The 27,723-nt window shown below is 36.8% G+C and overlaps 1 protein-coding gene across 4 annotated transcripts in view; it reads left to right on the forward strand.

Annotated features, from left to right (window-relative positions):
* LOC145984148 (protein ST7 homolog) overlaps positions 1-27,723 on the forward strand; it is a 147,824-nt gene that overhangs the window by 91,959 nt on the left and 28,142 nt on the right. For all 4 annotated transcript variants that reach the window (XM_083117616.1, XM_083117615.1, XM_083117613.1 and 1 more), the window contains 2 exons: positions 15,580-15,750; positions 18,704-18,937. In XM_083117616.1, coding sequence (XP_082973742.1) covers positions 15,580-15,750; positions 18,704-18,937 — 405 coding nt within the window. The remainder of the gene's footprint in view (positions 1-15,579; positions 15,751-18,703; positions 18,938-27,723) is intronic.

A 27,723-nucleotide genomic window follows, 5' to 3' on the forward strand; every position in this document is an offset into this window, starting at 1 on the left:
CTATCACTAGATGGTTTTGTTGTTTATGTACTATAAACCCAGTTTCTAGCATATGTAACCTTTTATCACAGCTATAGAAGACAGTTCCTTCTCTCTTTTTGAAAAAAGGAACATTATCTTATTGGACTTTTTTGCCATTTATGGCCAATTTTATCACAATTTTGTTACAATTATGTTGATGTACCATATTTGTTCATTTACTATCTTAAATTGAATAAAAATTATCAAAATTGGCTCAAAATGAGCAAAAGCTAAAGCTATCCCTGTTCATTGCACTGTGCTGTGAAACCACATAGGTAGGGCTCCATAATTCTTGATCATGGCTATAGTGGAGAAAATGTGACATTCATGAATTAAACTGTGCATTTGAAAATAGCATAAAATGTCTACTTTATTTGCACTTACTTTACAATAATTAAGTTTTTAACAGTACCCATTTACACATTACTTATAAATAACTAAATAAAAAGTCTTAAATCACCTGTTTTTTGCCTTGTTAACATCACAATATCCTTGAAAATATGACTTCTAGTATTTCCAGTTTGTAGTGCATCATTTTTTCTCTCTGTTATAGTAACAGTGTTACTTTATTTAGACTGCCACTTTTTTCACCTTATATTTATGTAGAAACATAAATAATAATTTATGAATTAATCTACCCAATGAATTAATCTACCATCCGCCAAGATGGCGGATGGTAGACGGAGTACGTTTCTTCGCTCCTCAAGTTCAGCCTGTATTCTTGTAGTGTTTTGTGCCATTTGTGTTATTCAACATCATGAGACTGTTAAGTTACACCCTGGCTCGTCAATGTGGGCCAGGGATCCTGTAATCACGAACTGGATACTTGGTTATAGAAGTTACTTTGTTCCTGCTATTCAAATTGTTCCCGAGCTCTCCGCAGCCATGTCTCGGCCGCCGGTACAACGGGAGCCGCACCCTCGAGGTAAGTCAACAACCCTCGCCAGCTACCGTTACTTCCTGTGCCTCGCGCTCCTGTGTGGTGACGTTCATCTGAACCCCGGGCCTCTCCAACGGAACTCTACCTCCCTCTCAGTTTATTACCAAAATGCTCAAAGCATAAAAAATAAACTCACCGACTGTACTATTCATCTGACGGAGCTGTTAAACTATGATTGCTTGGTGTTTACGGAGACTTGGCTGAACGACACTGTTCCAGACAATGAATTGCCTTTTGCGAGTCACTTCAATATTTTTCGAAATGATCGGCCAGTTGGAAGAGGAGGGGGTGTGATGGTGTGCGTGAATGTGAAGTGGAAAAGCAAAATTCGAAAGGATCTGAACCGTGACTGTGAAATCGTGTGGGTTGAACTTAACATTGAGAAAGGTAGAAAAATTTTAATTGGTTCGTACTATCGACCGAACAGAAACTCTCCCGTGCAAATTCTGGAAGCCTGCAGGGATTCAGTCTTGGCAGCCTTAACGTGTGGTGACGTAATGCTTTTTGGTGATTTTAACCTTTCCATCGATTGGAACACCCCCACGTCTGGTACTCCAAACTGCCCGGCTGATCAATGGTTCATGGACACATTCGTGAATGGTATTGGTCTGAAGCAATTCAACATGCATAAGACACGCGGTGACAGCAACTTAGATTACGTCCTGGCAACCCTGCCTGATCCAGAAATAACCCCGGAAAGAAACATTTTACCATCGGACCACGACTCGCTAGATGTCCTTGTGTACCTGCCCCCCGTGGAGAAGAGAAAGTCTCGACCGCAAAAGCAGCCTTATCGCCTGTGGCGGAATGCACCCTGGGAGGACATTCGCCGAGCTCTTCATTTCTACCCGTGGTGTCTGGTGCAGGATGATGACGTCAACAAATCAGTGGAGATGTTTGTGGACGTACTGCACGCCGTGATTGATGACTTCGTGCCGGCCAGGAAACCGAAATCGACAAAATATCCGTTGTGGTTTGACAATGAAGTTCTCCTGGTGCTAAAAAACAAAAAGGAAGCCTGGAACCTGTGGAAACAAAGCCCCAATGTGCATACACACCAAACCTTCTGTAGCATTAGACGTCACTCCAAGTATTTACTTAAGAAGAAATATAAGGACTACGTAGACAACGTAACAGCACAGTGCCTTACCAATCCAAAGAAATTCTTTACTTTGTTAAATTCAAGAAAGCAAAAACCACGCGTCCCCATGGAAATCAAGTACAAATCGGAATCAGCCTGTGGAGATAAAAGAGTGCACTTATTCAACAGTTTCTTTCACGAAAACTTCACCTCGCATGCTTCAACCAACCCACTCCCCGACGTGCAGTCGGTCTGTTCACACTCTCTATCAACTATCAAAACCTCTTCTCATGAAGTTAAATCTCTCCTTGCCTCATTACCCATACACCGCTCTTTAGGACCAGATGAAATTCCCACGATTTTCCTCCGTAACACTGCCGACTTCTTGGCTCATCCTCTCTCTCTCTTGCTAAATAGGTGTTTCTCTGAAGGCGTGTTTCCTCAGATGTTCAAGAAAGCCAACGTTGTACCCATTCACAAGTCTGGAGATAAAAATAGTGCTACATCATACAGACCAATATCACTCCTGTCACCTCTGTCTATAATCTGTGAAAAAATCATTAAGGACAGATTATTCAGATTTACATCTCCGCATATCGGTACTGCCCAGCACGGGTTTCTTCCAGGTAGCTCTTGCTTGACTAATCTTTCAGTTCTCCTTTCACATGCCACTAGGGCTATTTCCAAAAATTCCCAGCTAGATGTGATATACTTGGATATTTCAAAAGCCTTTGACAAAATAAACCATGCTCTTCTTATTCACAAATTACGAACTAGATTTAACATACATGGCAAATTTCTCTCCTTAATCCAGGATTATTTACACTCAAGGACACAGCGTGTCACCCTTTCAGGCGCCTCTTCTGATTTTCTTCCTGTCCTGTCTGGGGTACCACAAGGGAGCGTCTTGGGCCCTCTCTTGTTCATCCTATACATGGACGATCTCCCTCAAAGACTTTCCTCATTTCCTGTCAATTTACTCATGTTTGCTGACGACTGTAAACTTTTCAAAGAAATCTCAACCACGCAAGATGCTGTGATTCTCCAGAATGCTCTTTCCGAACTTGTCACATGGTGTAACCAGTGGAATCTACAACTTAACCCACAGAAATGTTCCTCCCTCACAGTCTCTTTAAAAAAGAAAAAAATACATTCTCATTATGTTCTTGAAAACAATTATATTACTACAGTTGCGGCCCAAAAAGATCTAGGTGTTATAATAGATGAAAAGCTGAACTTTAAGGAACACATCGCAGCTACAACTAAAAGTGCAATGCGCCTCTTAGGCCTCCTGTACAGATTCACTGAAATTGATACTCCAACTTCTCTTAGCCTGTTTTTCAAGTCATTCATTTCTCCGATTCTCGAATACTGTTCTCCAGTCTGGGCCATGGCTTCCAATACAAATCTTTCTAGCATGGATTCCGTCCTCAGCTTCTTTACCGCCATTGTTCGTCATAGAATTCCTTCTTTGCGGCATCTTCAGAAACCTGACATCCTGACTACTTTGAACATTCAGTTACTGCAGACCCGACGCGATATGGCCGATATGAATTTTTTCTATAAAATCATCAATGGGAAATTAAGATCTGAATCTCTTCTTACAGAATTCAACTTCAGAGTTCCCTCTCGATCGACCCGAAACACTGAATTGTTCCACACCTCCACAGCTAGGCTTTCTCTTATACAGCGCGCTCTATTCCACAGGCTGCCCCAGTTCTACAATAATTTACCCATAAACATAGACATTTTTGCCCCTGAAAGCACTTTCCGATCTTCCCTAAAAATGAATATGTAAATCTTTATTTGTTTCATTGTTTATGCCTTATGTTTATATTTAACTTTTCTTGTTTTTACCTTAAACCACCTTGACTTGTTCTTGTTATTTGTTAGAGTTTTCAGTGTAAAATGGCCTTAAAAGTGCTGTATCTGAAACTTTGAATAAATAAATAAATAAATAAATAAATAAATTTCCTCCATTATTTTGTCAGTGGCTTATCCTGAAAATCTGTCCTGGTTTACCACAACAGTATATATATATATATATATATATTTATTATACACCCCATCTAGATGAATTATATATAATTAGAAAATCACCAATGTTGGAATGCAAGTAAAACAAAAACAGGAGTCCAACAACTTCAAAATTTCCACCAATTTCGATATTTTTTATAACACTTCCATTTTCACCTAAAATTGGACATGGATATCTCTTCATGAAGGCAAATTTCCCTTTATGTAGCAGCACTGTTTCTGCCAAGTGCAGCACAGCAACAGAAAGGAACAAGTAGTTTTCTCTCATAATACTCTTTTCGCAATGTGGAAACTGATGCCCGCAAGCTGTGTGCTTCTACATAGCCAGTTGCTTCAGTTCTCACCCTCTCTGCATACAATTGAGGATGAAATCTGCTCATCAGAAGGGTGCGATGGAGAATGATTAGTGATACACCAATCTTTAAGTACTTTAAATAATTTACTAAAATTCAGTTTTAAAAGCTTGATTTAATAGTTTTCATAATATATAGTGAGCGATTTCCCATATATTAAAGCTAAATGTATAAAAGTATATGAGAAGGATTGGTTTACAAGTGGTAAATGTTGTAACATGGAGAATATGCCACTGTTGTTTGTAGATAACTGATGTAATGTTGAATTTACAAATAGGTGTTATAACCTGGAGGTACGACATGCATCAGGAAACACCATCACAATCTTACATGAAAATAACCATAACTTTTACATTGCTGGGGGTTCTGATAAAAATAATTATTTTTGTGGTAACCCATAGTTCATTCAATGTGAATTTTAATTCTTGCTCTTATGATTTAGCCCGTGTCTCATCTAGCATAATGATATGTTGTAAGAAAACCTCTCCTTCACACTTGTAGTGCTCCAGGTGGGTATAAGCAGCGTTGTATTATTGCCATTTCTGCATTTGATTCAAAGTCTGTGGAACCCATCATGATGCAGTTTTTTGTGTACCCAGGTGTTTCTTTAAAATGTATAATTGTCCCAGCAGGAAGTGAAACATGAAATGATTTTCATGATGTAAACATTTTGCCATTCCATTCCAAAGCACTTAATTTACAGGATTCAACAAAATTTTGGCCCTATTCGAAGAAGCATTTCTGATCTCCCTGATGGCATTGTGGTAACTGTCACCTTACAATCTAGGAGTCCCAGATTCGATCCTGGTGCAGGTGCATAGTAGTTCTAATCCCACTTTAAACTGTAGGCACAGTCCCGATTAGCCTATCTCTGCATAAGGTGATCTTAAGACAAACTTTGACTTTGTGAACAAACATTGCTTCAACATTATTGTTGTAATTGGAATTTTTGAATTTTCATTATTCCATATATGCCTATTTTAATTGGAGTGATAAGTAAATCAATCAATAAGGAAAATAAACATTGTACAAAAAAATGTTGGATAAATCAGATTACTGCTTCATTTCTTCTGTGCCTATATTCACTGAATGAAATATGTTTTAGTTATATTTGAAGAACATGACATTGAATAACGGTTTTATTGATTACGTTTCAGATTTTGTTCATAATTTTGGTATTTGAACAATAAATATCATGTAGATGCAAGGGGAAATAGTTTCTTTATTTTAAAAATCTAATGCATGAATTTCTTTTTACTTCTAGCTAAGTGCTTTTTAATTGTCCAAGAATTACATACAATGGGTGTTAAAGCCAAGCTGGTACTTTAGTTTCATAGTCATAGAAAAGAATCCGATCGTGAAGAGATAATAATGGTGGTAAGTCACAAGCATCTTCTATCATCACATATGTCTCGGGCCACTTGATAGTTATTGTAAATGGTGGACAGCAGTAATAGTGCACAAAGATTCTTGTGAAAGACTGCGTGAAGTACATGGACATTTACAAAAGACTTCAAGCACAATAGGGTGATGAGACATTGAGCTGGAGTAAAAGCTTTGAATGGTGGAAACATTTTAAAAGGCAAGTGTACTTACATGAGTGGCAATCTCACATTATTAATTCATGTGAATATTCATCGTGAATGTTAAGTGTGTAGAGCACTTGATCCTGAACAAGCAATGGGTAACATGTGAATTTGCAGGAGTCAGGAATCATGCTGTGCAGGTGAATTATGGCCTGGTTTCATCATCCTTCTTCTACAGGACAATTGCTGCACTACTTGCATATTACAGGAACTCAGCTAGGTGATATTACCTTATCCCCATTTACATTCTGAAGCTTTCTCACAGTGATTTCCACTTCAACATAGACAGTTCTTAAGGCAGCTTTCAAACTGAAGTGACATGCAACAAGAGAGAAACAACATACAGGGTGTTCCAGTCAAACCTCCCACATTTCAATTCATCATTGCTTATGAAGCATAATGGAGTGCGAGTGGTACTAGATGAAAGAGAAACTCAAAGAATTTTATTGCATGTAGCACTAAACATGAATGCACCAATACACCTCTACACTGAACTCTAATACACCTCTACACTGAACTCTAATACACCTCTATGTGTGCACCGTTTGTAGTATGAATAATATCCAATCTGAAAACCTCCGGATGGTTTATTAACACTTCCAGTCACCATCAGGTGCTTCACCTCCATATTCTCTCTGGTAATTTCTTTGCACTGTAATGATTGATTTGGTCTCTGCATACCAGAATACAGATTGTGTACACTGTTGCGGAGTCGCCATTGTGGTTTATGCGATTGTGGTGCTGCATAGTGAGAGAACGGTGAACTTCAAGGTCATGGAATAAAATTCTTTGAGTTTCTCTTTTGTTTAGTACCACTCGCATTCCATTATGTTTCATAACCTTTTAGCAATGATGAATTGAAATGTGGGAGGTTTGAACGAAACATGCTGTATATCACTTTAAAAATGAACCTTCAGAAATAAATGCAATCTTTCATACCAAAGTTATATGACAAGCTGGATGTGTCACTTGAACTAGGCTGTTTTCTCAATAGCATGCACCATGTCACCTTGATCTGTTGGTCATGCATGCACAGTGAATGACTTCTTTTTTTTCAGTCTGAAGGAGCCATGTCACTTGTGTCCTGTCTGAAAGCTGCCTAAGAAGCTAAGTGAAACAGTCTGTCAAATCCTGGCTACAACATACTAACAAATCTTACCATGAATATGGTATCTAGGCATTAGTGAAACACTGCAACAAGTGTGTAATGTAGAATACGATTGCATCAAGAAGTAAATATAGTTTCAATTTTGACAAAGTTGTAAACCTAAAAGTCCCAGTTTTGCTTGAGCACCCCTTGGACACTGAAAATATGCACTAACAAAATACTTATGCATCAGATTAACTGTGTGTGTGATTTTATGCATGGATGAATGCAGTGTTAGTATGTAAACTATGTAATTTTGTGTGTTCAATTTTTTGAAAGTGGTGATGATCAGCTTGGTGACTTTCAGTACGTGCTCATTCATGTGATGTAGTAATTTGGCTGAATGATGTTCATGTACGTGTATTTCTTCACATAGTTTTATCATTGAAAACTGATTATGAATATGCTTATTTTGTACTGTGTTAGTCAACTGCCTTTGTTTCAAACTGTTATAATACTGGACTTCATTAATCTTCAGTTATGAGCTACATTTATAGATATCATTAATATGAATACTTAGAAACCAGATAATTGTTACAGTAGCGTGGATGGAAGATGCATTTTTTTAAAACAAATGTTAGGTATTCCATTTTTTGTTAAATAATGTTGGTCTTTCATTATTTTGGACATCAAGATTCATTTCATTTTCCTTATCAATTTACAGTACTATTATCTATCATGCATGTGCATGCAAATACATTCATACATATAAATTAAGGGACAATGCAGACACCCTACTACACTGAACTGTGTTTACAGCTGAGGCAAATTTATATTGGTTGGATTTATCTGTTTGTGAATTGGTAATGTGGTTGTGTGTTTATTCATCATGAATCACGTTGATTCAAGCTCTCCTGGTTAATGTATCTTCTGTTATCAGGTTCTGCTTTTCTACAACACCCTTTTTTATGTCAGGTTTGTTTTGTGAACTTTCAATTGGCTGTGGTTGTTTTACTGCTGCATAAGTATTCGTCCATTTTGTGGGTACCTAATTCTAGGATTTAAATTACATTGAGAGATTCTAGAATTAGTTTTTATAGTAGAAGGCCTCTTCGCGTGTGCATTCATCAAAGTTTGCTTGGATGAGAGAACATTTTTCCCAAATTTAATTGATGTCTGAAGAAGTTCCTTTGCATATTTATTCATAATACTGCATGAATATATTGCTGCTACTTGATGTGTGTTGTTTTGCTGGATGGAGCATTTTGAAAAAGCTCTGTAGCTAACCTGTCTTAGCAGTATAACCTCTTCAAAAATTTATACTTCATATCTAACATTGTCTGTTCTTTTTCTCATCTGATCATCCTTGTATTTTCATTGTACCTCTTCTTCTGCAGAGCTCAAACCTCCATAACATTTTGAAGGTTGGCCTGTGACCTCTGACTTATGGATGGATCATCTCATCATGTCAATGGGCTCAACTCAACATAAGATGAAGATTCTTACATAAGGTAACATGGTTAATCATATGCCCTCTATATTCAGATCTTCCATCCATGACCCCCAAGATCCATGAATCACACACTTTCCAATATCATGTTTGATGCACACTACATTGCATTTTCATTTAACTGATTTCTGTAGTATGATTAAATGGATTAACAATATGGAATTATCGTACATGCTCTCCAACTCCAGTATTAGGACTCTTTAATGTATATGGCAGTTGTGAATGCACAGGGTCGGGTTATTACTTTAATTTTAAAATTATTACTACTATTTGAAATTTCACACTCACCCAAGAAACTGAATTCTTTTGCACAACAATAGGTGCAGTAAGTATAATCCTTTTGGTACCATTAATTCAGACAATATACTTTGTGCTAGACATTGTAGTGATTTATGTTACCAAAAGTTTCATCACTTGTTTGAATTGGAAATATGTACTATACCTTTTTTTAAAACATTGGATGCTACTAATAAAAAGAACCAGACGTCTCTTACTCCTATAATTAACTTCTCAGTGATTGTAGTAAAATTGGCATGCTAATTTTCCACTAAATTAAACCCTTAGACAATGTGCTAATTGTTACATATAGTTGTACTTTCTACAGTGAATGTTTTTAAATTTAGTATGTCAACCAGCATAATTATATAAATAAATAAACTAGTTTCATATTTTTCCTTCCATATTGATTATAATGGTACTGTATTTACGTGTGTATAATGTGCGTGCGTGTTCCTGTTTTTTGATAGGGAAAAGTGACAAAAAATTATATCTCGTATATAATGCGCAGTACAATCTAGGGACAAGAAATGGCTTTCTTAGTTGTATGTTGTAAAGCTGTTGCTATGCTGATCAACAGTGAATGACATCATATCTCTTCAGTGAGTCACCTGTTGCTATGTGTATCTCTTGTGTAAACAATAAGTCACCAACCAATGTCACCCCCTCCCCCTTCTCTCTCTCTCTCTCTCTCTCTCTCTCTCTCTTCTCTCTCTCTCTCTCTCTCTCTCTCTCTCTCTCTCTCCCCCTCCCCCTCTCCCTCCCCACTATGATTAGCATCCCAAAGCTTCAACTCTTTAACCACTTTATTTATTCTGTAATAGTAGAAAGCGAGATCAAAATTACATTATGCATTTGCAGTGCTCAGGAAGTTATTTTCTATTATTTCTCACCCAACAAATACTTCTGATATGCATCCCATGTGATGGGAAGTGCATCCTCGAATTCCGCCAGAACATCACTGCTTTTCTTGGTGTTGCAGAACATTACATTTCAAAGTGAAAAATTGTGGGACATGGCCAGGGCTCGAAAAATCCCAATCGCCAGGTCGCCATGGTGACGAAAAATTTCAGCTTGGCGACTGTGATCTTTGCTGTAATATTGCTGTTTTTTAAGTTTCAGTGTACGAAACTTTGAAGATTCTAAGTTCAAATTGCAGTACAGCGTAAGATAGCAAATGATTTTTTTATCAACGTTGTGAACATTCTATAGAATCAGTAACAATTTCTTACTATTTACCGCTTTTTCACATAATTTAGCGATGTTTTGAATACGGTGATGCTCAGCTTATAGACTGATTGATTTGCTTTATTTTACTTCGCTTTTTGTGCCACTTTTGGCTAATTTGCAAAGATGGCGATGAATGATGATATGATTAAATTGATGAATGGACACTCACAAACATCCAAGCCCAGTCCGGGATTCGAAACCGGGACCCCTGGCATCATAGCGCAATGTGCTAACCACTCCACCACAGGGGCTGGCTAAGCTTCATATAGTATCCACAATTACTAGTAGGTTGTTTCCTGGCGCCTGATTTTCGGAGCTGGCGCCTAGCTCTGAAGAAGATTTTTCGAGCACTGGACATGGCCTTTAAACTTTTTATGTGGTTTTGCTCATATCTCCTCTACTTTTTCTAAAAAAAAATACAATACTTTTTCCATGACTAACGTAACATTTCAGGACCCTCAAACTAGCAGTTAGCAGCACAAGATATCTTCCATTAAGGCATTTACACACTTCATATGTCATATTATTTGGTCAGTAATATATTTTAATTATTATTTTCTTTTTCCTTATATTTTCTTTCATCCAAAGTACCATAAAAATCAGAACGTTCCTTCATTTTGTGATGAGCTTATTTCAACCGCATTGCACATTAGTGTTGCCATCTTGAATGGAATACTGTTGCCATATTCAGTAACTACAGAATTTAAGCTTTACAATGATATATAACATGATAGGGTTCCGTGAACATGAAAAATCAATGCAAGTGTCACAAAATCATGGAATGACCCTGTTCAGTTTTATGTTGGCTGCCTGAATTAATCTGTGCATAATATGCACCACAGTTTTTAGGGGCCAAAAGTTTGGAAAAAAGTGTGCATTATACATGAGTAAATACAGTATTTGTTTTTATGAAATTATTAAAAAATGAGATACTAACATCAGTGTGAAGAAGTCAAACCACAATTAGCGCGTAAGGTACTTTTTGTAACAATTGAATAGGAGGATCATAAGGCACCAAATAAATAGTCTTAACAACAGAGATGGGAGGGTGTAGGAGGGCGACTAAATAGAGAGATAGTGACATTATTCTTGGTTTTAGCACCATAACTTGGTTTTAGCACCATAACTTAGAAATATAATACTGCATGAGATCAAATATGTTGTGATGTGACTATTTTTTTTAATGTGACAGGACAAACTTGTAAACTTATACACATATTCAGAATTAGACACCATTGCTTGCTGAAAACGCAATAAATTTGTGTTCCAGTGTAACTGTTTTAAACATTCTAGAACATCTTTTACACTATTGTAATGATAAATCATTGAACATACCTATTTGCATGCATCTTCAAAGCACTTTAATCAAATTTTAAGGGAACACTAAACTAAATAGTTAAAGTTAGAAAGTACCTCCCCGATGGTGCAGTGGTAGCATTGTTGCCTTGTAATCAAGGTGTCCTGGGTTTGATACCTGGTGGAGGCACATAGTGGTTCAGATCCCACTTGAAAACTGTAGGTCCAGTCCCGATTAGCCTTACTGTGCACAAAGTGGACTTAAAACACCAACTCAGTCAATCAATCAATTACAGTTAGTTAGTTAGTTATGTTTGTGTGACATAGTTGAATAGCTTCTGCTTTCAGCAGTAATCCTTAAAGGTGGATTTCACTTTGGTGAATGAAATGCAACAGGCAGATGTAAAATCTGGCAAGTAATTAGAATGATGAAACTTGCCTCTTCTTGTGCAAGAACTTCTTCATGATGATGTATTGTCAAGATTCAATGACAAGTCATCTTATTAACCTTTTCAAAGCAGTATGAAACTTTTTACCTTTGAGTAATTAGGTATATTTGTTTTGGTCTGTAAAGGTAACCAAGAAAGTTCTGTCAGTTTCTGATGATGCCAAATCTATTGCACTTGGCAAGTTCCAAGGTCAGATAGATAAGACAATAGTCGATTGTCAGTGGCCACGTACATGTTCAGCCAACAGGTTGTGGTTGGTGCAGTTCAATGTAAATATCAGTGGGCTTGTATGGTGTATGAGCTTGAACTTGGAGCAAACACGACAACAGCAGGAAAGGAAATTGCCATGCTTTTGGCAATGATATGAAGAGTGGGCAGTGCAACAGTGGTTTCAAAGATTTACTGACTGTGATGAATATCTCGAAGATTCACCACATGTTAGAAGACCAACAGCCATAGACTTTGCAGGCTGTTACTGAGGGAACAATGGTTTTACACATGACCATTTGGGAGAAGATTTTCATGTGAGTGCAGAAACCATTCAACAACACCTATAAACTTGGAAAATGATATAAGGTGGATCAATGTATCTGCATGTCTTGACCGCAGCTCAGAAGACAACATGAGCAGATGCCTGTGTTTCCTTGCTGTCGCATCTAAAGAAGGGTCCTTCTGGACCAAATACTGTCACGGGATGAGAAGTGGGTTCTTTCTCTGCAGTGCTGTCAGTCATCATTGGTTAGCATCACATGAGCATGTTCCAAAACAACTAAAACTACCACTACATCAGAAAAGCTTATGCTCTGTGTTTGGTGGACTGCTTAAGGCATAGTACATTGTGAACTACTGCTACTTGGCCAGACAATCAATGCAACTGTGTACTCTTAGCAGCTGGATTATATTCACGAAGAACAGAGAAACGTGGCAGCAAGACCACATGACTAAGCTCACCTGTGACACAATTCTCCACCTTCATTGGTCAACACCAATTCATCTACCTTATTCCCCAGACATTGCCCCATCTGAATACCATTTGTTGCATTCACTGGATAACCAACCACTTTAGATGACAGCAGTTGCAAAACCCAGACAACATTCAAATGTCCACCTGATGACTTCTTTGGTTCACATTCCGGAGAGTTCTACCACAGTGGGATTCGTGGTCTTCTGGAACATTGGAGATAGGTTATTGATTCTAATGGAGGTCTGTGTTTGACCTGCATGGTTCTTTACTCTTCGCTTTTTGGCATTTGAAGTTGGAGGTGAAAATCCGACATATTGTTTGTTACTTTTGTATTTGTGTTGAACTCGTAAGTGTGGTTTTCAGAAATTAAATTGTATCTATAAATGCAACAGTGTATTTTAAAATTTTAAATGCACTACAAATCAATGTCAGAAGAATAACAAAAATAAATTACAGGTGCATTTCTGGAAAAAATGTATTGTTTTGCCATTTCTTCATAACCACTCAACTGTAAGGAATGTTCTCCAGAACCCATTCTTGACATTGGTGTATAATACACATCACTATTTTGTTTCTTAACTGCTTGTCACTGTAATAAAAGTTATTCTTTGTGATCTTGTTTCAAAGCTAAAGGATAGAAGATTCATGGAGTGAAATTTTATTTGGTAATGACATTCAAGTTATGTAGCAACATCATGTTTAATTGGTCTATAATACAAGTTGATATGATGTACTCCTCCAAGAAATAAAATTTACCTGAGAGAAGATTGAGAAACCACACAGTATGTGTGTTCTTTACAATGTAAAATATGAAAAATTAATTAAATTTTGCTTCTTACATTTTGATACGTGGAAGCAATGTTGTGTTTGACATAGAAAATTATTTTTTGAAGAAGACGCATGTTGCAAAGGGCATAAATATACAACTTTTATGCACAGTGGTAAATTACAAGCTCTCTATAAATAATATTGGATTGGTAGAAGCAATTTTCATGAGATAATATTATCAATCAATTAATCTGTCCCAGATTTCCTTGATTTTGTAGTTCTTCACAATTTCGAGTGTGAATTTAATTACTACGAGGGTGGTTTGAAAAGTTCTCGGAATCACCACCAGATGTCAGTGCTAGGACAACGAGGTTCCCGCATAGTAATAGGCCATCCTTTATTAATAAACACGTGGCGCGTCACTGTTCTCGGTAGAGACCTGTAGTGCGGATGTCACTTTGTAGTTGTTCCCGTGCAGTGCTTTGTGAAGATGGAAAAAAATCGAGATTCGAGCGGTGATTAAGTACTTCATAAAGAAAGGTATGAAAGCAAAGGAAATTCATGCCGATTTTCTGAACACACTGGGGGACTCTGCTCCTTCATATTCAACTGTTGCAAAGTGGACAAACGAGTTTAAATTTGGGCAGGACAGCTTAGAAGATGATCCACGTAGTGGTCGCCCAAAATGTGCTACTACCCCAGAAATTATTGAAAAAGTGCATAAATTGGTCATGGAGGATCGCCGACTGAAAGTGCGTGAAATTGCTGAAGCTATAGGAATGTCATCCGAATGGGCGTATCACATTTTAACAGTTGAATTGGATATGAGAAAATTATCTGCAAGATGGGTGCCGCGACTTTTAACACAGGACCATAAACGCATCAGAGTGGACATTTCCGAACAATGTTTGACTCGTTTTAAGAGAAACCAAACAGATTTTTTTGCGCCGGTTTGTGACGACAGATGAAACGTGGGTCCACTACTATACCCCAGAGACAAAACAACAGTCAAAGCAGTGGAAACATGTTGATTCACCACCACCAAAGAAAGCAAATTCAATACAGTCAGCCGGAAAGGTAATGGCGTCAGTGTTTTGGGATGTGGAAGGGATTCTGTTGATCGATTATCTTCCCACTGGTCAAACAATTACGGGACAATACTACGCTAATCTCCTCGACCAACTAAAGCATAAGATACTGGAAAAGAGGCCAGGTTTGGCAAGAAAGAATATCATCTTGCATCAGGACAATGCGCACCCTCACACAAGTGTCGTTGTCATGGCAAAAATTCATGAAATTGGTTACGAATTGTTGCCACATCCACCTTATTCGCCTGACTTGGCTCCCTCAGACTTCCATCTTTTTCCCAAACTCAAAAGTTTCCTCGGTGGACGGAGATTCTCTTCAAAGGAAGAACTAATAGCTGAAGTTGACACGTATTTCACAGGCCTTGAGGAATCTAATTTTCGAGATGGGATCAAGGCATTGGAACATCGCTGGACCAAGTGCATTAGTGTACAGGGAGACTACAATGAAAATTAAAAAAAAACACTGTTGTAAGTCGTTTCTTTCTATTCCATTCCGAGAACTTTTCAAACCACCCTCGTACTTTTGTAAGTTGCTTTGGTTTTAGAGGTTTTCCCAAAGTTTGCCATTATCTTTTCTGTTTTCGCTTTCATTTTTATTCCCAAATCATTAATCTTTACAACACATTACAGTTAATGCTTGAAATTAAAGTTTTTCCTACATCCAGATATTAAAAAGTTCACACTTACAAGATGAGGTGGTTATTATGATGCAGTTAGAATGATTAGAACTTTTGACTTGCAATGTAATTGAAAGCTCTGTATAAGAATTAATGCTTCCTTTTTACAGAATTTGGTTGGTATAGTATCGTATTAACTTTTGATACTTATATACATTATTTGTTACAATAATATATAATGAGCTTAATAACTATTTTGTATCAATTTATTTTCAGAGTGCAAAGTGTGGCGAAATCCACTTAATCTCTTCAGGGGTGCTGAATATCAAAGGTTCTTTTGGGCTACAAATAAGGAACCTTTGACATATTATGATATGAACTTATCAGCTCAAGATCATCAAACGTTTTTTACATGTGAAGCAGATGCCGGGAAAGCAGAGTATGAAAGTGAGTTATCATGAACATTTACATATTTATTACATCCATCTATTGTGTTAATTGGTACTTTTGTTTTTTAAAAAAATATATGTACATTTAGAATATGACAGTAAGAAACTTCTTGCATCACATGCATTTGAAGAAGTGTACAATTGATGGATAAGGTCAATGATTAGTTTTAAGAATATCAGATACATATTGGCATAGAATTGACCTTTAGCCAACACTCTCATGTGAGAGTAAACCCTTTGTGGATGGGACCCTTTGAAGCACATACTTTTCAAACTTGCTGTGAAGTACAACAAAAACCCTAGCTCAAGGATTCATTGTTGTAGAAAGATGAAATCAGTTTTTTTTCTCTTGAAGACAGGGCTTTTACCCGAAGTAAAATTTATGCATTGTGCCTCATAATTAGCATTAATGGAAGAAGAAGAAAATTGTTTTTTTTTTTTCAAATAAATTAACATATGGCACACCCCTGTACCTGTAACCCAACACAATATACTGAAGTGGATGAAGGAAAAGGTAGTATGTAGAAGGGGTATATTCATACAACCATGCAATGTTTCATTGAAAACAGGCTGATACTATTTGTGGAAAGAGTGGCAGTGTTGCCAGTTTACAGAAACAATTTCTGGAATTCAATAGTAAGAATGGATATATTGTTTTGTAATTTGAGTATGTTATACATTTCAAGGTACATTAATGAACAAAATGGACAGAACTGAAATATCGTGTGTAGTTTTCAAGAAATGGCATATTATTTGCTGCCATGTTGTTAGTGCAAATTTTAAAAATCACACCTTTACCCCTGCATATCCCCCTGAACCCTTAATTGTTGAACATTGCTTGAAGCAGGGGTAGAAAAACACTAAAAAAAAGTATTTAGAGTTTGCTTCTGGAAATTTTCATTACTTTTTTTGTAAAAAAATAACAAGTACAGTATGTGTTTTTTAATATTTGTGTGTTTTCTGTATCACATGTATAATAATTCAGAATTATAAACATGGCATTATAAATTTTTGCACTGTTGCTAGCCAAATCTTTAAATCATGGCCCATATTTGCAAGAAAAGCAAAAACAAAAAGCTGTCTCCTGAGAAAAGGGGAATGTTTTATGGGAGATGATTAATGGATTGCTTAAGTGTCAGGGAAATACACTTGTGCACAATATTTAAATTACAATATTAGAAGTAAATTGTGTTTATTTTAATTATAATGTGTAATAAATTATTATGACTGAAAATATACTGGGTGAGTCACCTAAAATTACTACCGGAAATATTTCGTGAACAACAATAAATATTGAAAAACTGCTTTCGCAGATATATAGGTATGAGAGGGGCTCATGAAATGAGTGGACACAATACGTTCAACTACGTAAGGAAGTATGATTTTCAACACACTTACATTTCTTTAAATGGAAACCCCATTTTATTTTCAGCTCATTTGAAATTATGGAAAAATTCATTAAGAATGGCTTTTGTTACATTGTAATACGTCAAGTAGTTCTCAAGTAATTGTAACGTGAAGTTGAGTGCAGAAGGTGCATCCCCACTATGCCTGTCGGCAGAGCCAAGTGCAAATGCCATTGTGCATACAGCCTGCATGCTTGTGCGGAATTTTACCTACACTCGCTATAGATAAGTATCATCTCAGCCTTTTCAGAGTTTGAAAATACTATTTTCTCAGCAACAGTTCTGACGTAAGTACACTATCAGAAACGTCTGGTTAATCAGTGTACTTTGTTATGCCCTTGCTTTATTTGATAAATTTGATAAATCAATTTGAAAGAAAGAAAAAAATGTATAAGGTGCAAAGTTTAATAGTTGAAAACTTAAAGATTTGTCATGACCAAACGAGATAAGTTGATTGTTCCGATGTACTAAAAATTATGACGTAAATGAATGAACGTCAATTTAAAATTAGTAAGACGTTAATGTACTAACATTTATGTAACTGATGGTGGAATGCTTAAAATTTATACTTCTTAATTAACAAATATTTGTTAACTCAGAAAGATGTATCAGAACCTTTTAGATAATTTGTCAAAGCTTACTCATGTATAAACTACACATTTTATTGTAACCCGCAGTTGTTGGAATGTAACTACTTTCCTAAGCACAACGCATAGTATGCAGAATAGTAACATGTTTGTTACGATACGTGAATGGTGTCAAAAGGGGGATATGTTTGTTATGACACCATGAATCAACTTGTGAGAATGTTTGTTTCAAGCATGAATTTCATGTTACATTTACTGGGAACTATTTGATGTATTACAATGTAACAAACACCATTCTTAATGAATTTTTCCGTACTTTCAAATGAGCTGAAAATAAAATGGGGTTTCCATTGAAAGAAACTTTTTATTTTCTTTCCTCTTTTCTTTCCTCTTTTCTTTCCTCTCTCTCTCTCTCTCTCTCTCTCTCTCTCTCTCTCTCTCTCTCTCTCTCTCTCTCCCTCCCTCCCTCTCCCTCCCTCTCTCTCTGCCTCTCCCTCCCTCTCTCCCTCCCCCTCCCTCCCTCCCTCCCTCCCTCCCCGATACTTTTCCAGCATTTTAGTATTTCACTGGGTGTACAAAAATGCGGTGTGACACTTGCACAGTGTCAAATTATCCTGGAAAGTATGCAAAATTCGATTTTGAATGGTTCTTTTTTGAAAACATCGATTTTGTGATCACATAACATGCATTTTAATATTATGATGTAATTTCTGAATATTTTTAATCAAAATTCTTGTTAAATTGATGTATAAATTGGAGTAGATTGCTTACACACTAATATTTATCAGTATTTTGGACAGCTTTAAATTGATACAATTTTGAAGTATCGGTACTGTGCGAATCGGTAAGAGTATTGGCATTGGTATCGACTCAGCCCTAGTAATAATGCAACTTTTCTTGGATGTTCTTTTGTCATAACTTTGGGCTGTGTTTATCATATTTGTACCAATTTATCTAGTAATGCAAACAGCGTGGAGAGAAAGGAATCCCGCAGCACGAATAAAAGCAGCTCATGATGCCTTGGAAAAAAATCCCGAATGTGCCCCAGCATATATTTTATTAGCAGAAGAGGAGGCCACAACTATAGTAGAAGCAGAAAGAGTATTGAAGCAAGGACTAAAAGTTGCAGAAATTAATTACAAGAAATCTCAGCAGACACAGCATCAAAGTCCAAGCATGGAAGGGTTACACAGTAAGTGCAAACCAAGAAGTTGATTTACTTTCATTTGTTGTTGTTTTTTTGTTTTTTTCAATTTAAAATCACCATCTGTGATGTTGCACATGCTCATTGATTTTTTGTCTTTACTGACAATTGCTTTGTTTTCAGGTACTTGCCCGAGAAGTCCTGGGTGTTGAAAAAATGTTTATGTATTTTTCCTATTTCTTTTTCAATGTAAATATGTCCCTGCTACTGTATTATTTAGCCATAAATTTGCTGATATGCACCTAATGCTGTGTAGCACAGTAGGTAACTCTCTCTTTTTTCCCTCTCAATGTATAGGTTCATATTTAGTGCTCGTGCAACTTACTCACTTTGAATAAGTTAGTATACAATAAAATGTAGATACTTAATGGTACTTACGATAGTGAGTATTGATTTTAACGAAAACTACGTTTCAGGATTCCACTGATTCCTTCATCAGGTTACCAAACTAGGCCAGTGTAACTACCATTAGCCACATCAGATAAGACAAGGACTCGGGAGTTTATGGTGAGGCTGGGTAGAAAGGAATAAAAAGGAAAATTTGGTCATCTGACCTTACGTATGTAAAACTGCCATGTTCCCATCTATAAAACATTGATCTAAAAATCCATTTGAGCACATGGCTTAACACACAAACACATTAAAAGACTGATCTAAAAGGCCGTGTGAACACGGGGCTTGACTCACAAACACGTTAAAAGCCCACTTAGATGTGCACGTTGGTGCGTTGTGCAACGAACTGACGTGGCCTCTCGTAGAATGCCGGGAGTCCTTCGGTTGGTGTCCCCGTCCCCTATTTTTCCTCTTCTGTAGCCATTGAGCTACGTCATATCAAGTTCAAATTCTTTAAACTCTTGGGCTGTGATAATCACGGTCAGTGACCCGGTAACCGATCTTTTCTTTTGTTGATCCCCATCACTTGAACATCTTGATCCACAGGTCGTCGACGTTCCCATCTTCTCTATTTAGCTTATTACTCCTATCTTTGCAGATAGATGCCACTTCGTAAACATTCCAACTTATCAGTTTGTTAGGGATGGGACCAATTAATCGGTACTCTATCGGTATCGGCCGATATAGGCATATCGATGTATCGGTTTATCGGTAAAATTACCAATTATTTTTCCGATCCGATATATCGATAAATATCTGATAATTTAGTGGAAAATTCTGCCATTTTGTTGTAATTTTTATGGATAATCTCCATGCCCTAATTTCTAAAAAAGTAAATGTCTAAATATGCAATTTCTTTTTCACTGCAGTCACCTCAAAACACACATTTATTAAGGAGGTCAATGAACCTTTCAGGTTCTTCAAGGACCATTTCTAATTTTATATCGGAACGGTAGAATATCGGTTATCGGTATCGGTAAATTTTATATCTGTACTTTATCGGTATCGGCCAAAATTTCATATCGGCCCATCCCTACAGTTTGTTATCAATTCTGACAATTTCTTGTTTCTTAATTTCGTGTTCTTCGATTATGTGTTACGATAACCCAGTTCTTGGTATCCCTTCCTGAATATCTTTATCATGTTCACCCCATCTGGTTTTCATGCTTCTGCCGGTTTGCCCTATGTATTCTTTCTTAAAAACACACTTTATGCTATACCCCTTTTTCATTCTCTTCTTCATTCTCCTTTTCCTTACAGTCTTTCTTATATTCCGTGAAATACTTCTCTACAGAGCGCGGAGCCCTCATCCCACATTTGATACCATATTCTTTGATCACTTTTTCTATCTTTTTGGATACTCCGTTGAAATAAGGGATGCCTATGTACTTATGCTTCTTTTCTTCTCCATCGATTCCATTCTCTTTCTTCTCCCTCTTCCAATCCTTATCCTTATTTTCCCTATCTTTTCCACATATTTTGTGGGCTCTACGAATCCTATTTAAGTCATTCTCCTTATATCCATTCTTTTTTCCCACTTTGCAAATCTATTCCTCTTCCTTTTTCTTTTCGTCCTTATGGGTGCACAATCTTATGCCCCTTATAAAAAAGTTGAGGAACACGTTATTTTTGATCCTTCTGGCATGCTCTGATTTATTGTGGATAAACATATCTCCAGCTAAGGTTTTATGAAATACCCCTGTCTTAATTTTCGTTCCCATTTTAATAATCTTCAAATCCAAAAATCCCATTTCATATCCTACCATTTCTTCTTTGGTGAATTTAATTCGGTCCTCTTGTGAGATCTGTATTTCTCCTGATTACCAAGATATCATCAACGTATCTTCCAAAGTATTTGATATTTCCCCCTCACTTGTTCAAAAGCTGCTTTCTCCAGGTAATGCATAAAAATCCCCGATGATATCCTGGAAATTGGGTTACCCATTGCTAGTCCCTCCTTCTGTCTGTATACTCCTTTATTGAAACTAAAATAGTTGTACCTAGTGCATAAATCGAACCATCTCATCCCACGACTATGTAGACTCCTTTCTCCCTGAGCCACCTAAATAAGCAATCGGCGGCTTTGTCCCTAGGGACACTGGGCTAAATGCTTACGACGTCGAAGCTCATTATTTGATCTTCTTCATTCATTTAGAGTTTTTCAATTGCTTCTTCTACTTCCCGTGAATTATTAACACTATATTCGGTGTTACATCCTATTTCTTTAATCTTGGTTACCAGAGTTTTTGCCAAGTTATACCCTGGGTGGGAATACATGGGGATAATCGGTCTTAATGGGACACCTGCTTTATGAGTTTTAAGTATTCCAAAAGCGATCGGTATCTCCCATTTGTTACATCCTTTGATCAATTTCTTTTTCTCAACTGTGGGTAGCATAATACTGGTTTCAATTCCTTTCTTGGTTTCCCTTCTTATCTTGCCTATAGGGCTTTCCCTCACTACCTCGAAATCGTTGCTACAGAAGCATTCTGTTGTATACTAACTTATTCAACGTGAGTAAGTTGCACGAGCACTAAATATGAATGTGTACGCCAATATGGGGGGAAAAGAAAGAATGCTTCTGTAGCTGTGTGTCCAATATTCAACTATATTTTTTTAGCACACACTTCTTCCAATGAAAATAATATTTCTGCCTTGTGAATGCAATATTTTACCTTTTGTGCCCTCTACTACTGGTGCTAGGTTTTGAGAGTGACGTTATTAAATAATACTCACGAACACATGCTATAGCACAACAATCGAACATAAGGTCTGTATTGAATCCTCTCTCAACTGTTTGTGGCATACGAGTAGATGATATGCGAATAATTTTACACTGACCTTGCTACGAAAATGCTGAACTCAAACAGACTTGGACATACAATGTTTGAGATCACACATGAAAATGAAGGGTCATTGTGTGTATTGATGAATTTAACACCCATTGCTTTCCCAAGACATAACAACTCAGCTGACATGATGGCAATGAAAGAAACAGATGGAAGGAAAAAGACCCTGTGTGTTTTGAGACGTGTTCTTTCCCAGTGTTTCTTCAAGAAATGATAACTCCGGCTGTAGGCAATGGAAATTTATGGAACTTGGACAGTCAGGTTCAAAATGTCTTGCCCCATCTTATGATGAACCCTAAAGTGGTGAATTTTATGAAAACTTCTTGCATGCAAGAAAAATACAGAACACTGCATTTCTAAGTTGTGCTCCACCATTGTCTAACTGTACAACATTGCACTCCTACCATTAGCTGGTCACCACAGACAGGCTCTCCGGGGCCCTGTCCGATATTGCGTATAAAACCGTATACTGTATAATTGTAAAAGTTTGCGGTTCTTGCTTCAAAGAAGAATATCTTCCAAAAATACAATAAGGGAGATAAAGAAATACAGAATGATTGCCTGTGACTAGAGGTGTGCATATTTCGTTTTCGAAAGAAACCTGAAATGTGAAATAATACCCAGTAATGTTAATTTTTCATGGATGTGAAAGGTATGAAGTACATTGTCCTATGTCACGAAATGATGCGAAAGGAACTGCAAAATGCAAAATAAAATCTTAAAACACAAAATTTAGAGTTTATTTACTGACACAACACTTTCTGAAGTCTGAATTATCCTATAAGTTATGCAAATCACAGATAAAATTCATTAACCTTTATAGGCTGGAGCCTCACATGCAGGTATTATCAATGAAGACTGAACCTTTTCAAGTGCGTTTTTCAAACTTGCCATGAAGTACAAAAAAAATCGTAGCACGAGAACTAATTATTGTAAAGAGATGAAATTGGTTTTGTTTTATTTCTTAAAGACTGGGCTTTTAGCAGATGCAAAATTTATACATTGTGCCTCCTAATAATTAGTGTTAAAGGAAGAAGAAGAAAAATTGAGATTAGGCATGCCCCTCTGCCCCCTCCCCCCCTTCCAATAGACTAAAGTCAATTGAAAAAATGTATGTGTCGTGGCACATTCTACAACCATACAAAGTTTCGTTTAAATCAGACTGATACTTCTTGACTAGAAAAATAATAAGATTGTATAAAGTGGCAGTTTTGCCAGCTTACAGAACAATTTCCAGAATTTTGCTTCTAGTGTTGGCCCTATGGATGCTGAATGGATCAAATTTGGAGGGGAGCTTGAACAAAAGACTACTCTGTGAGGATATGTAATGCCCATGCCACAATTTTTAAAAAAAATACATAAACTGAAATTTGGAAATTTTGTGTAATTATGGACAATTTTGAACTTCGGGCCTTTGTCCTTGATTCCCCCCTGAACCCTTAATTGTTGGGAATTACATGAAATTTTGCTTTTTACTCATTCTAACATGTAAAATTTAATTTTTTCAAAAAGATGCAGTGTGTGAGAAGTTATAGCCCTTGATCTTCAATTTATTCCATAGTAACAAGGGAATCAAAGGACTTTTTCAAACGGTACTTGTTAATAATAGTAACAATGGATATATTGTTTTTTAATTGGAGTATGTAATACCTTTAGAGGTATACTAATAAACAAAAGAGACAGCACTGAAATGTACAGTTTTCAAGAAATGATGTGTTAATTCTGCCACATTGTCCAGTCAAATTTTGAACGTCAGGCCCTGTTCCCCCCCCCCCCCCCCCCGGACCCTTAATTGTTGGACATTGCTGAAAATGCTGCTCTTTACTCATTTTTACATGTAGGATTTAAATTTTTCAAAAAGATGCAGTAGTTTAGAAGTTGGAGCCATTTATATAATGGGCATAATGAAGGGATATGAAGGACTTTTTTCAAAAGGTGCTTGTTAATAATAGTAACAATGGATATATTGTTTTGTTATTTTCTCCTGTAAACTTATTTCTTTATTACCCAATGAAAATATATATCTAGTAAATTTTATTGCAATGTTTAATCTTTTACCTTTCAAAAAATTGTTACAGGAAAACATTCATAAAAATGTAAAACAATTTATATACAATGTAACATATTATATATCTGTGGAAAGAGATATATAATATGTTGTAGATTTCTGAACCGACCTCCATGGCAGAGTAGTTAGCACAAAATGCTATGATGTCAAGGGTCCTGAGTTCAATTCCCATCCTGGGCATGTGTGTTCTTTGTGAGTGTCCCATCATCATATCATTACTCATCCTCATCTTTGGAAAAGTGGCAGAAAAGTAAAGTAAAATACACCAAACCAAAAAATTGTAGATTTCTGAAAAGTTTGGTAAATAATAACAAACTTAGAAACATATTTTCAGGTCAGTCTGCAAAGTGTCAATAAAGTTTGCATGATTGTTTACAACTCATTAGAAAAATTTGCAACTCAGCTTACACAAATAAGAAAGTGGGGAAGTGGGAAGAATCTAGCCCAGTTGTCTAAAGATTACAGGTTCGAATTCCATGCAGAAACTACTATTTTTTCCCTTTCTTTTTTGTAGGATGTAGTAAAATTAATATATGGTCGATGTTATTAGAAACTATGCAGAAACTTCTATTTTTTCCCTATCTTTTTGGTAGGATGTAGTAAAATTAATATATTGTCGACTTTATTAGAGACAAATATGAAAACTATTCTTTTGTTAAATATAATTATTTGTTGATGTAATTTGGTATTCGTTTTTACATATACCTTCTTCAATACTAAATTAGTTCCTACAGTAGGCAACAGGGTAGACAGAGAAATATTGTGGAAATTGTAACCCTCTGTAGCCCAGTTTTCTTTTGTAACAAGAATATCAGCTGACGATAAAATATGAGGTAGATTTTTATTTATTTATTTAAAGAAGCCACAACAGCCCTTTCTGTTCATAGCCCTCCACAAATTTCTGGACTCATCATGGCAAATGAACTAAGGATGACATCATATTGCTGAAAGAACTTCTTGTTGACTCTGTGGGCCTCCCTGATGGCGTATGGTAACGTTGTCACCTTGTAATCAAGGGGTCCCGGGATCGATACCCGGTGGAGGCACATAGTGGTTTGGATCCCACTTAAAACAAAAACTCAAACTCGTTCACTCTGTGAATTGTGGTCTCAGAGTGACCACTCTGAGACCATGTGCCAACCATATATCTGCACATGCTCAGCTTGCAGTCTTCTATAGGTAAATCGGTGAATCACAGAAGACGCAGGAGAAAAAGGAATTCTGCTGCACAAATTAAAGCAGCTCAATTACCCTTGGTGAAGGCTTCTAAGCAAGATCTGAATGTAGCAGACGGGAGAGAAGGGAGTTCTGCTGCACAAAGTAAAGCATCTCGATTAGCATTGGTGCCAGTTTCGAAACAAGGATTGAATGTAGCAGTAACTAATTATGATAAACCTCAGCAGACACAGCATAAGAATTCAATCATGGAAGGATTATGCAGTAAGTTCAAAAGAGAATTTCATTTACTTTCATTTTTTCAATTGAACATCAGCTTCAGTGCCACCACATGCCCATCGATTTCTTCTCTACTGACAGTGGCACTGTAACTGTGTTCCTGCTAGAGTATAGTTTATAAGTTTTATAGATTCTGTAAATGATCTCTCTTGATATGTTTGTGTATCGGTATGACAAAGTATCAGTATCTCTAATACAGTTCTCAGTGGTTGCAGGCCTCCCCGATGGCGCAGTGGTAGCGTCGTCGCCTTGTAATCAAGGGGTCCCCGGTTCTATTCCTGGTGGAGGCACATAGTGGTTCGGATCCCACTTTAAACTGTAGGTCCAGTCCCGATTAGCCTTACTGTGCATAAAGTGGCCTTAAAACAACAAATCAATCCAAATCAATCAGTGGTTGCAAGTAGCATGCTACTTGTAGCAGCGCTACTGTAGCTAGCTACAAAATTTGTAGCTGTAGAAGCACTACATATTAACCTTTATCTCCCGGAGCCTCGGATGCCTGTATTCTCATTGAATCCAGCCCCTTTTTAAGCACACGCTTTTCAAACTTTCTGCGAATTACAAAAAAAATAGTAGCTTGAGGACTAATTGTCGTGACAGATGAAATTGGTTTTGCTTTTTTCTTCTTAAAGACTGGGCTTCTAGTGGAGGTAAAATGTATACATTTTGTCTCCCAATAATAATAAGGAAGAAGAAAATGAAAAAGATTTTTAATTTAAAAAAGTGCCCCCAAATTGACCAAAGTGAATGAAACAAATTATTTATAGAGGCGGTATATCCCTACAACCATGCAAAGTTTCGTAAAATCAGACTAATACTTCTTGAGTAAAAAAAGAATAACATTACTTATATAAAGCGGATGTGTTGCCAATTCAAGACAATCCCCGAAAATTTACTTCTAGTGTCGGCCCTGTGGATACTGGATGGACCAAATTTTGAGGGAAGCATGACAAGAGATCACTCTATGAGGATATGTAATGCTCATCCCCCCCCCCCCCAAAAAAAAAGGAATTACGGTGTTTGAAAATTTTGCGTAATTATGGAAAATTTTGAAATTTGGGTCTTTGCCCCCTGCTTCCCCCTGGACCCTTAATTGTCAGATGTTACTTGAAATGTTGTTTTTTTACCCATTCTTTCTTGTAGAATATAATTTTTTCAAAAAGATGCAGCAGTGTAGAAGTTAAATTTTATAAATCTATCCCATAATAATATGAGGGTAATGAAAGAAAAATAGGACATTTTCAAACTTCACTTGGCAATTGTAGTAACAATGGATATATTGTTGTGTAATTGGAGTATGTCATATATGTATACTATAGATAAAAGAAAAGCGGAACTGAATTATCATGTGTAGTTTTCAAGAAATGATGCATTAATTGCTGCTGTGTGCTGCTGGTCAACATATCGACTATCCGGAAAATAAAGGTTAAAAATTGTAGCTGTTGCTTTGCTATAAATTTATTGTAGCTTGTAGCAAAAATTTCACTACTGCTACTTTTCTTTCTGCTTTTTGAGGAAAATTTTATGTAGCAACATTACCCAAAAATTGTCAAAAATAATGTTTACTTGTGTGGGAGGTTCATAAAGAGTAAGTCTATCACAAAATAATGGCAATGAAGATGATAGATATTCAGATATCCCAGATTATAGAAATCTTTGTAATCATTGTCATTGGGAGGGGGTTGAATCAGTCTTATTGACCACCTGGAAATTGGCATAATTGATTTCAAGTTACAATAAAATTGAAACTTCTTATTTTTATTGTTAATAACAGAAATAAAATGTAATTAGTTATAATGCAGAAGGCCTTAGAAAGAGCGTTTCGCGGGCTAATAGCAGACGTCGCTCGCACACTATTGCCGATACTCTCGTGTCGTCTGCTCCTCAGCCGAACAAACAGGCCGAGGTAGCAAGAGGCAGAGGTCATTCACCCTTCCAGAAGGGTGCAGCGAGAGCTAGCTGTGGCAACCGGGCTCGCTCATTCGCGGACCTGATTGGTTCTCGCAGAC

This window comes from Lepisma saccharinum, chromosome 2 (assembly GCF_977018435.1).
Source record: "Lepisma saccharinum chromosome 2, izLepSacc3.1, whole genome shotgun sequence".
NCBI lineage: Eukaryota > Metazoa > Arthropoda > Insecta > Zygentoma > Lepismatidae > Lepisma > Lepisma saccharinum.